The sequence below is a fragment of the Trifolium pratense genome, linkage group LG6 (assembly GCF_020283565.1).
Source record: "Trifolium pratense cultivar HEN17-A07 linkage group LG6, ARS_RC_1.1, whole genome shotgun sequence".
NCBI lineage: Eukaryota > Viridiplantae > Streptophyta > Magnoliopsida > Fabales > Fabaceae > Trifolium > Trifolium pratense.
In genome coordinates, this window is record NC_060064.1 from 22,329,769 (window position 1) to 22,343,582 (window position 13,814).

Below are 13,814 nucleotides of genomic sequence, written 5' to 3' on the forward strand. Positions count from 1 at the left end.
TTGTAGCTTTATGAAAATGCAATGTGACGAAAATGATAATGATGAGGAATACAATCACTCAAAGAATCTTTTAGAGTAATTTATTTTTTTGTGGTTGATGAAATGACAGTAATTTCATTAAAAAATAAATAAATTTTAGCAGTTGAATTCAATATTTTTTAGGAATTTAAATTAGGCTCAAATTATAAGTTTTTCATAGTCCACCAAAAGGAGTCTGATTTTGGTGAGATTTGAATCTACAAGTGTCGTAAGTTATCTCTCTATATGATTAGGCTACAATAATACATCATCACATCACATTTTCTGTCTATAGACATAGTACAAACTCATGGCATGTTCCACTGCATCACATTAAGTCCAAAATAAAATAAAATAAAATGTTCCAGCACATTTGCAACTGCAAGTGACAGTGTCTTGCATTATCTTGTATAGTCTAAGTCTAAATTTTTGTCTGATGTACAATTTTTTAACAAAAGAATCTTATGGATCATATATATGTTAGTAAGTATTTTTTTTTCCCTACACAATGTCGGTAAGTATTTAGTTTTAGTATTTTATATCATCAATGTATACAATCTCCTTCATTTTTCAGAGGAAAAATTCTTTTTTTAAACCTACAAAAATGAATTATATATATTAACCGAATAATCTCAGTACAAGATGTGCCAAAAAGACTACAAAAAATTACAAAACGTCAAAACAAAATAACAACATAAATAATTAATCGATGCTTGTAAACGAGCTCGACTACCAACTATGGTAGTTTGAAACTAGATTAATGTTCGTTGTCTTCAACCAGCAATATGAATAGAGTTTGACTTTTTCCAAGAGTTGAGATAAGGACAACTCGGAACTTCTGAAATCTCTCTGATTTCGTTCGTTCCACACAACCAAAAACATAAGTCAAATGACTTGTAAAAAAGAACGCCGTGCTCGAAGACCGTCTGATGAATAAGTAAACTGAAGAAAATGATCTGCTAAATTTTGAGAGTCCACCTACGAAAACACAATCCACGATCGAACTAACGACCAAAGGGAACCAAAACTCAATTTATAGCTTTTCATTTGCCCTCTTTATGGCAGTTAAACCTTTTGTAACTGTTTTTACTCTTAGTGTACACAAATTTATGTAATTATTTTTTTACTGTACAAATTTATGTAACTTCGGCCTATATAAAGGGCTCATTTCCCTTGTATTCAACATAACTCAAGCTTTGTAACTTTGGCTAAAATGAAAGAGTGAGACAAGTGATGCATGGTGCTTATTTTTGTTCTTATTGTTATTTTCTATATTTATTTTTGTTCATATTCATATAATGGTATGGTGTTACTATGTCAAGGTGTGAGCTCATTAACCACTTGAGCCCAATGACTTAGTTAGTTCACCCTCATTTTTGTTCATGTTGTTATTGTTATTTTCTCTTTAATGCACTTTTGATCCCCTTATTTTGAAAAACTTGAACTTTTGATTCCCTTATTTTAAAAGCCAACTTTTTGATCTCCTATTTTGATAAATCTGAACTTTTGATTCCCCTATTTTAAAAGCCAACTTTTTCATTCCATATTTTAGATTTTTCGGAGTTTTAGTCCCCCGAATCAATTTTGTCAAATTTTTGTTGACGTGTCAAGCTCATTAATGACGTGACAGTTTTCATGTTGACAAAACATTTCAATGTCATTAATCTTTTTAAAAATCAAATATTTTAAAAGTATTAAAACAATAAAATAATTAATGATGATTAAAAACAATAAAATAAACCTCTTTACATTATATAATAATAACAACTAAAAATCAGTAAATTACTAAAAGAAGTTAGAAGAGCAAACGCTGGTTCCCAAATCATGAAACCCTAAGAAATTAGAAACATAAACGCTCGTGTTAACATCTTTCGTCTTTGTTCGCTTCCTCTCAATCGTTCATTGATTTTGTTCTCAATTGTTAATTTTTTTGGGTAATTTACTGATTTTTAATTATATATTTTTTTGGTAAGGTTTTTTAATTATATATATGTATAGAGGTTAATTCTACTATTTTTTTAATTATTATTAATTATTATATTGTTTAATACATTTAAAATATTTGATGTAATTTTATTGTTTAATACTTTTAAAATATTAGATGTAAAAATATTAAAGACATAGAAACGTTTCGTCAGCAAGAACACTGCCACGTCATTCACGAGCTTGACACATCAACAAAAATTTGATCAAATTGAGTTCGAGGACTAAAATTCAGAAAAATATAAAATAGGGGATCAAAAGTGCAGATTTTTTGAAATATGGGATCAAAAGGTTGCTTTAAAATAAGGGACCAAAATGTATCAAAAAAATAATAGGAGACCAAAAGTTCTGATTTTTCAAAATAGAGGATCAAAAAGTTGTCTTTTAAAATAGCGGATAAAAAATGCATTAAAGCGTTATTTTTATAATATTTATTTGAGATTAAAAAAAAAAAGAAGGGAAAAAAAAAGAAGAAAAAGGACTAATCCCAAACCCAATCCACTTCCTTTTACCCTTGTAACTGTACTGCACCAGTGGAACTGAACTAAGCTCAACTGGCCTGAAAACGCAACGGAGTTTGTCGTTGGCCGCCGGAAACAGTGAGTGAGTAACTTCATCTTCTCCCTGTAGCGTTCGCAAGGAACATTTGCTTCTTCTGTATAAAACGCATTCACATTTTTACACTATAAGCTAAGAAACGAAAAAAAAAAATACTCATTTTGTTCAAACAAAGTAGTTTCTTATTGTCATTATTCATACTCTTGTAATTTATAGGTTAGGTACTTCAAATTTCAGTTTTCTTCATTCCTATTACCGTTAGGTATGAATATCTTAGGAAACAGTAGTTTTTGTGTTGATCCTATTTTCATAATGGGAAACTATTGCAATAACCTCTTGATATGCAATTTTTACTACCCTAATTACTCAATTACCAATAATACTACCAAATTGTATCGAATTCAGACCAAACGAAACTCGTTATGGAAAAGAACTTTTTATTTTGATTCACATAAATACTATTTTGATTCAGTAATAGTTGGTGTTGGTACTGAGGAAATTGTGGAAGAAGTGATAGAAGGAAATTACAAAAGATTTAGGTGGAATGAGATACGACATGATGTAACGGAAGAACAAAAACAGGCTATAGGTAAACTTCCCTTCAAGATGGTTAAGCGATGTAAGGCCGTGATGAGACAGATTATATGTTTTTCTGAAGAAAAGGGTAGATTATGTGATGTTTTGGGGGCTTGGGTGAAGATTATGAAGCCTACAAGAGCAGATTGGCTTTCGGTTTTGAAAGAGTTGAAAAATATGGATCATCCTCTCTACATCGAGGTATTTCGCATGTTCTATCTTTTTTGTACAATGATTTGTAAATTTCCCCTACCTTTTAGCTTATACAAACTACTAAAGTCTCTTGATACTAGTCTCTAATCGAATGACAATGGTAGTAGTACCTTTGAGCTTTTAATTTCGTTTATAAATATAGTATTAGTACCTTACTGTTTTGCATTTGAAATATTTACTATTCTATTTAACATAAAGTAGGACCTAATTTTGAGTTAATACGTTGTAGTTTCTAACCCACTTGGGTTGGCCTAGGGGTATTCGCTTGGGTCCTTGTAGTATGCTCTTAAGGTCTTAGGTTTGATTCCCTCTGGTGCAAATTTCGGTGGGTTAGTCCATACAGAGCAAAAATACTCTGGCTTTAAATTGGGCCCCCACAAGTGGGCGGTGGGATTGGTCCCCTTGGATTAGTCGGTCCTAGGGCCGGATACCGAGGTTTAACGATACGTTGTAGTTTCTAGATGTTATTCTGGAGAAGTTGTAGACATCTTGTTGCTTTAGAAATCTGTATATTTTTGTCTTAAACTACATAGTTAACTCAATGGCTTTATTTACCTAGATTTCAGCTGTCAGATGAGAAGTTAATACTCTATCCGGTCTTTTTTAACGTAAAAAAAAGGTATCTAGTCTATAATATAGACCAGAAACATCATTTATTCATTGAATCTAAAAAGTGAATTGTTTCTTATAAAAAGGACCGGAGGGAGTAAGTTCTTTTGAGCCAATTGATACACACATACAATGATCTGTTTCCTGAAATTGGCCATTCCGGGGTCTCTTTGACTGAAAAGGATACAGTTACAGTATTAACTATCATTCTCTGTGTTCTGCCTCATGGTTTTAACATCTTATCTACATCTGCTAGATGCAAGCTTGAGGTTTAGGTATATACCACAAAATGTAGTGATCTGATTGCTAAACAAAAATAAAAGAAGTTTAATATATATGCATTATGAATATTATTATGTCCATCATACGTCTTTGTGATTGGTAATGGGAGGTGGAGTGAAGTTTATTAATCTGGCCATCTAAACATCCTGGTGAAATAATTAAAGAATAGAAATTTAAGCATCACGGCTTCTTACCTGATTATGTTCAACATGATTTGGCTGCATGAGTGAAAACATTTTATTTACTTTATTCTCGACAGTCTGAAATAAAATTTGATTTCTTCACTTTTATAGGTGGCAGAGCATGCTCTTCTAGAAGAATCCTTTGAACCCAATCTTCGTGATTATACAAAATTAATTCATTATTACAGCAAGGAGAATCAACTTGATGCTGCTGAAAATATTTTCACGGCAATGAAGCAAAGGGGCTTCATCTGCGATCAAGTAATACTAACTACCATGGTTCACATGTACAGCAAGGCAGGCCATCTTGACCGGGCCGAGGAATATTTTGAAGAGATCAAATTGCTTGGTGAACCTTTGGATAAAAGATCATATGGGTCAATGATCATGACCTACATCAGAGCTGGAATGCCTGAAAAGGGAGAGAGTTTACTTGAAGAAATGGACGCACAAGAAATATATGCAGGCAGTGAGGTTTACAAAGCATTACTTAGAGCTTACTCCAAGATTGGTAACGCAGAAGGCGCACAAAGGGTGTTTGATGCAATTCAGATGGCCGGTATCATCCCAGATGATAAGGTGTGTAGTCTTCTTATTTATGCTTATGGTATGGCTGGTCAGAGTGAAAAAGCTCGAATTGCATTTGAAAATATGAAAAGAGTAGGCATCAAACCTACTGATAAATGCATATCTTTAGTACTTGTTGCTTATGAGAAGGAAAACATGATAAATACAGCATTGAAGTTTCTAATAGATTTGGAGAAGGATGGCATTATGGTTGGGGAAGAAACTTCTAGAATACTGGCTAGCTGGTTCCGGAAACTCGGGGTGGTAGAAGAGGTGGAGCTTGTTTTAAGAGACTTTGCCACCACTACCAGTCACCAAATAAGCTAATGTAGAGGTATTGTATTATAATTTATTTAAAACTTTGTGTAGCCGTGTCACTAAGGAATCACTCTTGTTTTCAATGTATTATAGCCATTTTAATGTGCAATGCAATGAAAATTGAAAACTACCTCCTTCCTTTCATTTCTCACTGCACTCTTAGTCTTGTGGCTGAAATTTCTATTGAAGAGAGTTGTAACATGTACATTGTCTCACTTTCTTACTCTGTTAGGATATAGAAAAATAGATATTAGAGTAGTTAAACTAGTTATGAGTTGTTAGAGAAGTTAGTTAGTTTGGTATTTGGATTAGTTAAAGAGTATGTCTCTATGTGTATAAATAGTCAAACACAAAGGTTAGAGAGTATCTTTGGAATATTGTAATTGTGAAGAGGAAGCCCTTGAGGAGAGTTTCTCTCCTATTTCTTAATAAAATTGTTATTTCTTTCGAATTCAATTCTTGGGTGCCTAACATACTGCCCAAGACTTAGAGTAATCGCAATCATCTTTGGTTCTATTATAACGTGAACAACCCCCCCGAATATATTGAAGTGTGTCCTTAAAGATGTTTGATGGTATAAATCTATATTTGAATCCTCTTATCAATCAATATTCTTAAGTACCTTTACAAGGTGAGATCCTAATGGAAGAAAGCATTAGGCTTTCAATATATTGCCCAAATCTTTTAGTCCCATGTAATGGTAAGCAGGCAAAGTGTTATAACCTCACAAAGTGACCTTTTTTTTTTTTTTGATATACAAAGTGACCTATTTTATAGTATGCAAATGTGATTTGGGATACTCAACTCAACCCAAATCTTAAACCAAAAAACATATCTCACCCTCTTAATAGATGATGTTAAAAATTCTGAAGATAGTTTTTAGAGTGCACCCTTTTTCATAGCACAAAAAAGAAGAATAGGAACGAGGTTTAAAACGGAAATTTTTCCGAAAAATCACTACAGCAGAGCTATTACAGTATCTTCAAGTGATGATTTAAAACACAATTGGCTCTTGCTGAATTATTTTGGTAAGCAGAGTATTTGAAAGTGTAATTTCACATTAAAAAATTCCTTTAAATACCTCTTTATATCGAAAATACTAAGGTTAACAGATTAAAAGATACTTGGGGGGTTAAGAAGTAATCACTTACTTTTGGAAGTAACCTGTGGCTTTCCTTTGACAATTATAACTAACAGATAACTGTCTTGAAGTAATTGTTACACCTTATATATCTTCCTTCCATTATATTTTTGTCTCATAGACCTAATTAGCTGCCGATATATTGCCATTATTTGGCGAACAAAACCGCTATTGAACGAAAGCGACAAATTGTCACTTCTCACATAATCAAGCTTTGAAATGCATGCAAAGCCAACTCAATATGCACACTAACATGGAATATACGAAAGCAAAGTTTGCAACCATGAAATAACACTTTCAAAGATAGCATACATTAACCATTATGTAGTACATACATGCATCTTTTTCTTTACAGAATTCATGACTCATTAATATCAGACACATATTATACTATCAACATGAATTAATTCCGAAAGAAAATTGATTTTTTGGCTTGAAATTCCATCATTTAAGGTGAATAAGTAGGGTGTCAGGGTTCGAACCCCAATCCCCTACATATATAATGCAATGGCCTACCATCTGAGTTACACCACGAGGACAGAAAATTTATCTAGTACTTTAGAAAAAATGAAGCAAAAAGGAGGAAAAATAATGATATAAGGATAACCACGATTAATAATTATTTTTTTTTACTTCAACCACGATTAATACATAATAATGCTTTTTGCCGCATATTAATACATAGCAATTAATTGGTCCATACTGAAAGATGTTTGGAAATTTAAAATCCCTTGCTAATATATGTCCCATGTCCATCCAAAGGATAAAACAAAGAAGAAAAGATAATATTTTTTGATAGGCAAAAATAGAGATTAATGAATTAAATTCAAGACATGACTGTTCATTTAGAAAATTTGGAAAATGAAGGAGAAGATGAAGCATTGGGAGATGGTGCAGATGAAGACCCAATTTGTCTGTGAGAACTAGTGGTTGATGTTGGGCCACGAGCAGGTAAATATTGACGTGGGTCGATATTGGGCCTCTGGTGTTGCATAGCCAATGAAGGTTGGCCCATAGGATCAAAAAGTGTAGACATGTCATAGGTCACCGGCATAGTTGTGGCGGTGGGTGGTGGAAGATCGGCAAAGGAGAAGACGGCTGGTGCTACGGCCGCCTGTGGTGGTGGTAGAGGTGGTTGGGTTAACTCTGATGAATTAATGTGGCTTTGCATGTAGGAGAGTTCAGCTTGTAGACTCAGCACCTGTGGAACAAAGGGCAAGAAAGAAATATCATGATCAAGAAAAATTATATTTTTTATGAAATACTGTTGTCTCTTAAGAGTATTTTTATTTCAACACTGTTGTTTTTCTAAATAGAATTTCTTGTAATAATTTTGACATGTATGAAACTAATTTGAAAAAAATTGCTCTTTATTTTAATAATGCATATATGTAATGTGGGACATTTAGCTAAAAAATACTCTGATTCTAATTAAAAAAAAATAGATGAATTTTTTTAAAAAAAAATTTACAACATAAAAGTACACACTGAATATCTTTTTTGATAATAATGAAAATAGAAATAATATCATAACAATAACAATATAATGGATTTAATTCATATGTACTGTATAAGTTTGAAAAAATTATGCGTATAATTATTATAGCTTACCATTTTGTTACTTTTTTGTCACATTAATTTTAAAATCTCTATAATTATTATCAACTTGATAAAATATGATTGAATGGATGTTTAGTACTTTTTTAACGTTGTAATGGACACAGATCATATACTCTACTAATACTTAACAGTTAATGATATTATTAGTAGTATAAAATAAGGTGAGAACCCCAAGCTAATTTGAGAATAAAGGATCTAGGATGCAAAAATAACATTGACAAATGACAAGTATGAACGCGTGACTTTAAACAAACTTCTTGAAAATATAAATAAAAGTTTTGTACAAACAAAGTCACTTGGGAAAAATAAACAAATGAACATGATTAAACTTGAAGGGAAAAAATATCTAAGATCAGCAATCTTCACCAAATAATTTAAAGATCACTGTTTAGTAGTATTAATATTTCTGATTTGACATTGACCTATTTAACCATGGGGATTAGCAAATTATAGTAATCTTTATACTTTCCATTGAAAAAAATAAACTAATCTATATTTATATTATAGAGCACATAAAGTCAATTAATTATAATATTCGTAAGAATGACAATATAGAAGAAATTTGCATGTACTCAAGTTATTACTTAATGGACCGTAGAATTTCACTCAGTAATAATAAGAGAACACATTGTACCAAGAAATAAATGACAACATAAAAAGAGTGTTAAAAATGAGTTATAAAGTTTGTCAAAAAAAAAAAAAAAAGAGTTATAATTAGTATATTCTTCCATCATTGTTCATAGTATTACTATAATTAGACTTTTAAAATAAGAATTTATAAAATAATTTGGACAATATAAGTCAATATGGTAAAAGAAAAAAAATATTTCTCTTCATGTTTTAACTCCCTTTTTCTTACACTCACCTCATTTTATTTTTAAGCAGTCAAATGAATATATAATAAAAATAACATTGTCATCAAATTACTCTATCAACTAAGATAATATTCGTAGTCGTTAGATTAATCCATTAGCTAATCGTAGAGATTGAAAAGAACTCCAGAGGCTCAACTATAGAAGCTATATTATTAAAGAAAAAAACCACAAAATATAGAGGGACTTTTACCCCATAATTATGAAAGATTATTAACTACTCACCTCACGATTACACATTCTCAAAGTCTAAAAGTAGAAGGATGAGATTTTTAGTAACATTATTTATAATTTTTTTTTGATAACATCATTATTTATAATTTAACAAAAAGATATATAGGGACAAATTAATTAATGTGAATTTTGATTTCCCTATCAAAATTGCTTAACTAAACCATGGAAACTACCGACCATATCCCTAAAACCAGCATGAACCAATGACTTTATGTAGACTACCCATTTGAGTACGTAACAACCGACCACATAACATATTAAAAGATTTTTGGATTTCACTAAAATGTATAGAAACTGTTCCCTCTTACTATAGTTGCTTCCATGGCTTACCAAGCCCTAACCTTTTTCTTTTCATCTTTCCCCAAACCTTCCTTTTTGTTTCTTTTTTGGATGCCACAAAAGCACTGCAAATACAATGTATATATATACAAAGACCTTGTTGAAGGAATTTGAGGGTGTATATATGTATAATATATTTCCTTATAGAAAATGAATTCATTTTTTGAAAAAAAAAAAACTTAAATTTATACATCTATATGGCTTCATTTTATTTTTTTTGAGTGAATATTTATGTGGCTTCATTTATAAGCTGTGTTTGTTAAAATAAATTTACTAACAATAATATATTTTGATTTTTTTGAATAAATATTTTGGTTGTAATTAAAATGAGTTTCAAAAGCATCAATGTGAACATAAGAAGAATATGGGGTTAATTAAATTCCATTTTCACTTATTAGCTAAAAAACAAAAATAAATAAATTTGGGGGGGCGCTAAATGAGATGTATGTGATTTTTTTTTTGGTGAGATGTATGTAGTTTGCATCATCTTGCAACTTTGTCTAAATAAATAAAAACCTTTATACTCAAAATCTGACCACTTTCTAAATTCCTTATAAGATGCTGATTTGAGTCAAGAAAAATGGGATTAATCTATTTCAAAAAATGACATGCTAATTAAATTAACCATAGTTTTGAAGAAGTAGCTAGCCCGGTGGTTTGGAGTTGGGACGGACAGACCGAATGACTACCGTGTATGAGGTTCAGATTCGATCTCTGCTATTAACATTTTTCCTCCCCTAATTAACTTACAACTAAAATTTAACTATAGAAAAATTAAATGAACCATAATTCTAACAAGAACTCTTATGATCAAAATCCAACATTAATTAATGAGTTACCTGTTGCTGGAGAGCAAAGATGTGACCAACACATCCATAGATAGGATCTCTCAATCTTGCTTGAGCTTCATAACAAAGAGAGACTGCAGCATCAAGCCTCCTATTAATTGGAATGCCAAGAAGGAGTTTGGATACATTACTAGCCCCAAAAACTTTATGCACAGCCGCGAAATGGGTTGTGCCATGCTCCGAATCAAAGTACGGAGCAAAAATACACCCTGACACACATTTCCTCCTTAAAAACTTGCATGCCCCACAAGGGCTACCGCTATTGCCGCCACTCCCACTACCACCACCGTTACTGCCGCTGCCACTAGAGTTTAGACTCATCTCTAGGGTTACTAATTATTACTTTTTTAATTTTTTTTTTAAAAAAAGTTTATAGTATATTTAGGGATGTAATAATTAGGTTAAAAAAAACACTAGGGTTTGGTTAATTTTGTGAGAGTCGCATAGCCCATGACTATGTGAAGGAAAAAATTGAAAGAAAGAAGGAATTAAGGAAAGAAGAGGAATGGTAGTGTTTGTAGGAATAGTTGGTGAGGTTATATATAGATAGGAATTAAGGAAAGAATGAACAAGTTTTTAAAGCCACGCCAAAGAGCAAAGGCTTAACCTCTAAATTAAGCTTCTTGCGTGAAGAAAAACATAAGATAAAAATTATAATTAGTTAGCTATATATATATACCTTAAAATGATTCACACTTTTCCTCATTTGTCCTTCTCTACTCCTCGTGAAATTTTTCAACATAACGCATGTTCTTCCTCAAACACACTTAGAGTCACACAAAAAATAACATGAACTCTCTCTATATAGTTGTATATCATGTGATCAAAGCAAGTTATGTATTGGGAAAGAAGCTTTGAATTTGAGGTGATGATGATGTATATGTATCTTGAAAGCGGTTTTTGTTAATATGAGAGAGAGAAACGTGTCATGGTGTGGCTAAACTTGTTAGGGTAAATGATCATTTACCCCCCTGCAAAATAAGCGAATTTTCGTTTACCCCCTGTGCAGATTTTTTTTCTGTTTACCCCCCTGCAAAACATAGATTCCCTCATTTTGCCCCCCGGGTGTACAGCAGGACATGTGACTGTGCACATATGCTGACGTGGCTTGTACGCGTGGAAAAAAATTATTTATATTTTTTTTAAAAATTCCACATATGATAATATATTATTTTTTAAAAAAAAAATTCCTAAAATAAAAAAAAAAAACGAATTTTTTTATTTTGCATCAAAAATAAAGATTTACTCCAAGATTTACTCCCAAATAAAATTTATTTTTAAAATAAAAATTTTAAAGATTTATTTTCAAATCTTTTTTAATTAAAAAAAATAGAATCTTTATTTTTTTAAAAACAAAACTTTACTTTTTTCTGCATAATTTAGTGTTGCTGATATAGTGCAAGCTAAGGTTGCTGCATAATTAAATATCACATAAGAATTGAAACTTAAAGTGAATAACTTCATTACAAAAAAAATTTGCTGCAGATTTAGTGCAAAATAGCAAATAAGAATTTCATAATATAGTGCATAATATCATTACATGATTCCAAAAAGAGCATATATAGTGCAAAATTCATTACATGATTTCAAAAGAGGTGCATCAGTCATTCCAAAATGGCACATAAAGTGCATCACTGATTACATAACGAAAAACATAAGTCATTACTAATTAACATCATAACTACTTTGAAATTTTGTTCCAAGACTTCATAGCTCTAACAGGTTTCAAGCTTTGATTCATTTCCCAGGACCTATAGTTGGTTTTTTAACCCAATTAGCCTTCTGCCTTTCACTTTGTCTTCTTTTCTCAGGTTCAACCATTGTAGTTTTTTTCTTGACAGTTTTGGCCTTGTCCTTGATTGGCTTATCCTTTACTGCATTGTCCTTCACAGCTTTGGCCTTCTTTGGAATATCATCATGATTGATTTCAGGAACTGTTGCCATAACTTCATCAGGTATTTCATCAAAAAAACTCTGACTAGCATCAATGACAGCTTCAACTTGACTCTGACTAGCATCAATCACAACTTCAGTGGTTGCAATTGGTTCAGCAATTTCAGTGTTTGCATTGTCTTGCTTGGATTCACTGTTTGTATTATCTTTGCCTCTTGGTTGTTTTCTCTACAGTAAAGATGTTTAATGAGAGTGGAAAGTGAAAAAGATTAAAACATGAAAGTGGAAAGTGGAAAAGTAAGTTTATTTACCTTTCTGTTCATTGCTTCTGGGTCTTGAGTCTTGCTTTTACATGTTGCTGCATTGTGCTTAAAACTATTACATGTGGTACATCTATATTTTACACCTCTTTTCCTCTTCCTAACACCATCCTCATCAAATTCTCTAATTCTCACCTTCTTTGGCCTACCTGGACCAGTTTTGTAAATAGGTGGCAAAATTTCTGGTCGCTCTTCAGCATTTTCAGGTTCAGGCCACATGTCCATACCATTTATAGTACTCACACAAAACCATAACAAAGTGCATATTTTTCCTTTGTATAATAGTGATCTACAAAGTCTGAAGGGTTTTGTTTCCTATAACCTAGTGCAGCAACAACATGTCTACATGGAATCCCAATCAATTCCCCAAAATTACAACTACAAGTTTTTTTGGCAATATCAACTTTAAACTGTTGACCATTAAATTGATGTGCAACTTGAAATTCTTCATCTATGGACCAAGTTGTAATCCATTGACCACTCATATAGACCTCTTTATCTAACCTTCTCATAGGCATGGGCATGATTCTATGTTGCCATTTCTCTAACTTGGTGGTAGAGGTTGCCATCCTATTCATAAGGTAAGTTCTAATCCATTCACACATGGTCAATATAGGCTTATCCCTAGCAACTAAGATAGTGGCATTAAATGACTCAGATATGTTGTTCATCAAAACATCACATTTTGAATAATAAGAAAATGCATGCTTACACCAATTTTGAAAATAAAGATTCTATTTTTTTTAATTAAAAAAGATTTGAAAACAAATCTTTAAAATTTTTATTTGGGAGTAAATCTTGGAGTAAATCTTTATTTTTGATGCAAAATAAAAAAATTCATTTTTTTTTTTTATTTTAGGATTTTTTTTTTAAAAAAATAATATATTATCTTATGTGGAATTTTTTAAAAAAATATAAATAATTTTTTTCCACGCGTACAAGCCACGTCAGCATATGTGCACAGTCATATGTCCTGCTGTACACCCGGGGGGCAAAATGAGGGAATCTATGTTTTGCAGGGGGGTAAACAGAAAAAAAATCTGCACAGGGGGGTAAACGAAAATTCGCTTATTTTGCAGGGGGGTAAATGATCATTTACCCAACTTGTTAATAGCATGTTTTAAGCTGCGTGGAGGGCAAAAGACGCCAACTCTCCTTTTCTAAGTTTCTTACAATCATACAACAACATTGTTGAAAATGACTCAACCTTTTGTCTTTCTCTTCTTTACAAAATACTAATT

At 31.8% G+C, this 13,814-nt stretch overlaps 3 protein-coding genes across 3 annotated transcripts; 1 reads left to right on the forward strand and 2 right to left on the reverse strand.

Moving 5' to 3' along the window:
• The first annotated feature begins 2,469 nt into the window (after positions 1-2,469).
• Positions 2,470-5,762, forward strand: LOC123892795 (pentatricopeptide repeat-containing protein At1g01970-like). The gene is made up of 2 exons (XM_045942663.1): positions 2,470-3,336; positions 4,533-5,762. The coding sequence occupies exons 1-2, from the start codon at positions 2,824-2,826 to the stop codon at positions 5,313-5,315; spliced, it is 1,296 nt and encodes a 431-aa protein (XP_045798619.1). The 5' UTR covers positions 2,470-2,823; the 3' UTR covers positions 5,316-5,762.
• A 1,312-nt stretch (positions 5,763-7,074) lies between these two features.
• On the reverse strand, positions 7,075-10,787 carry LOC123892796 (LOB domain-containing protein 18-like). Its single transcript, XM_045942664.1, has 2 exons — positions 10,352-10,787; positions 7,075-7,648 (listed from the first exon to the last, which is right to left on the reverse strand). Exons 1-2 carry the CDS (start codon positions 10,679-10,681, stop codon positions 7,289-7,291), a joined length of 690 nt encoding a protein of 229 aa, XP_045798620.1. The 5' UTR covers positions 10,682-10,787; the 3' UTR covers positions 7,075-7,288.
• Positions 10,788-12,084: 1,297 nt separating this feature from the next.
• On the reverse strand, positions 12,085-12,812 carry LOC123892798. Its single transcript, XM_045942665.1, has 2 exons — positions 12,565-12,812; positions 12,085-12,481 (listed from the first exon to the last, which is right to left on the reverse strand). The coding sequence occupies exons 1-2, from the start codon at positions 12,796-12,798 to the stop codon at positions 12,098-12,100; spliced, it is 618 nt and encodes a 205-aa protein (XP_045798621.1). The 5' UTR covers positions 12,799-12,812; the 3' UTR covers positions 12,085-12,097.
• Between the last annotated feature and the right edge of the window lie 1,002 nt (positions 12,813-13,814).

Bases quoted from the DNA above. Each gene is read 5' to 3' on its own strand.
- LOC123892795 (XM_045942663.1), top strand. From the start codon at position 2,824: ATGAATATCTTAGGAAACAGTAGTTTTTGTGTTGATCCTATTTTCATA. The intron at 3,337-4,532 runs GTATTTCGCATG...TCACTTTTATAG, and splicing joins ATCATCCTCTCTACATCGAG to GTGGCAGAGCATGCTCTTCT.
- LOC123892796 (XM_045942664.1), bottom strand. From the start codon at position 10,681: ATGAGTCTAAACTCTAGTGGCAGCGGCAGTAACGGTGGTGGTAGTGGG. The intron at 7,649-10,351 runs GTAACTCATTAA...TTTGTTCCACAG, and splicing joins TCTTTGCTCTCCAGCAACAG to GTGCTGAGTCTACAAGCTGA.
- LOC123892798 (XM_045942665.1), bottom strand. From the start codon at position 12,798: ATGGACATGTGGCCTGAACCTGAAAATGCTGAAGAGCGACCAGAAATT. The intron at 12,482-12,564 runs GTAAATAAACTT...TCTTTACTGTAG, and splicing joins CAGAAGCAATGAACAGAAAG to AGAAAACAACCAAGAGGCAA.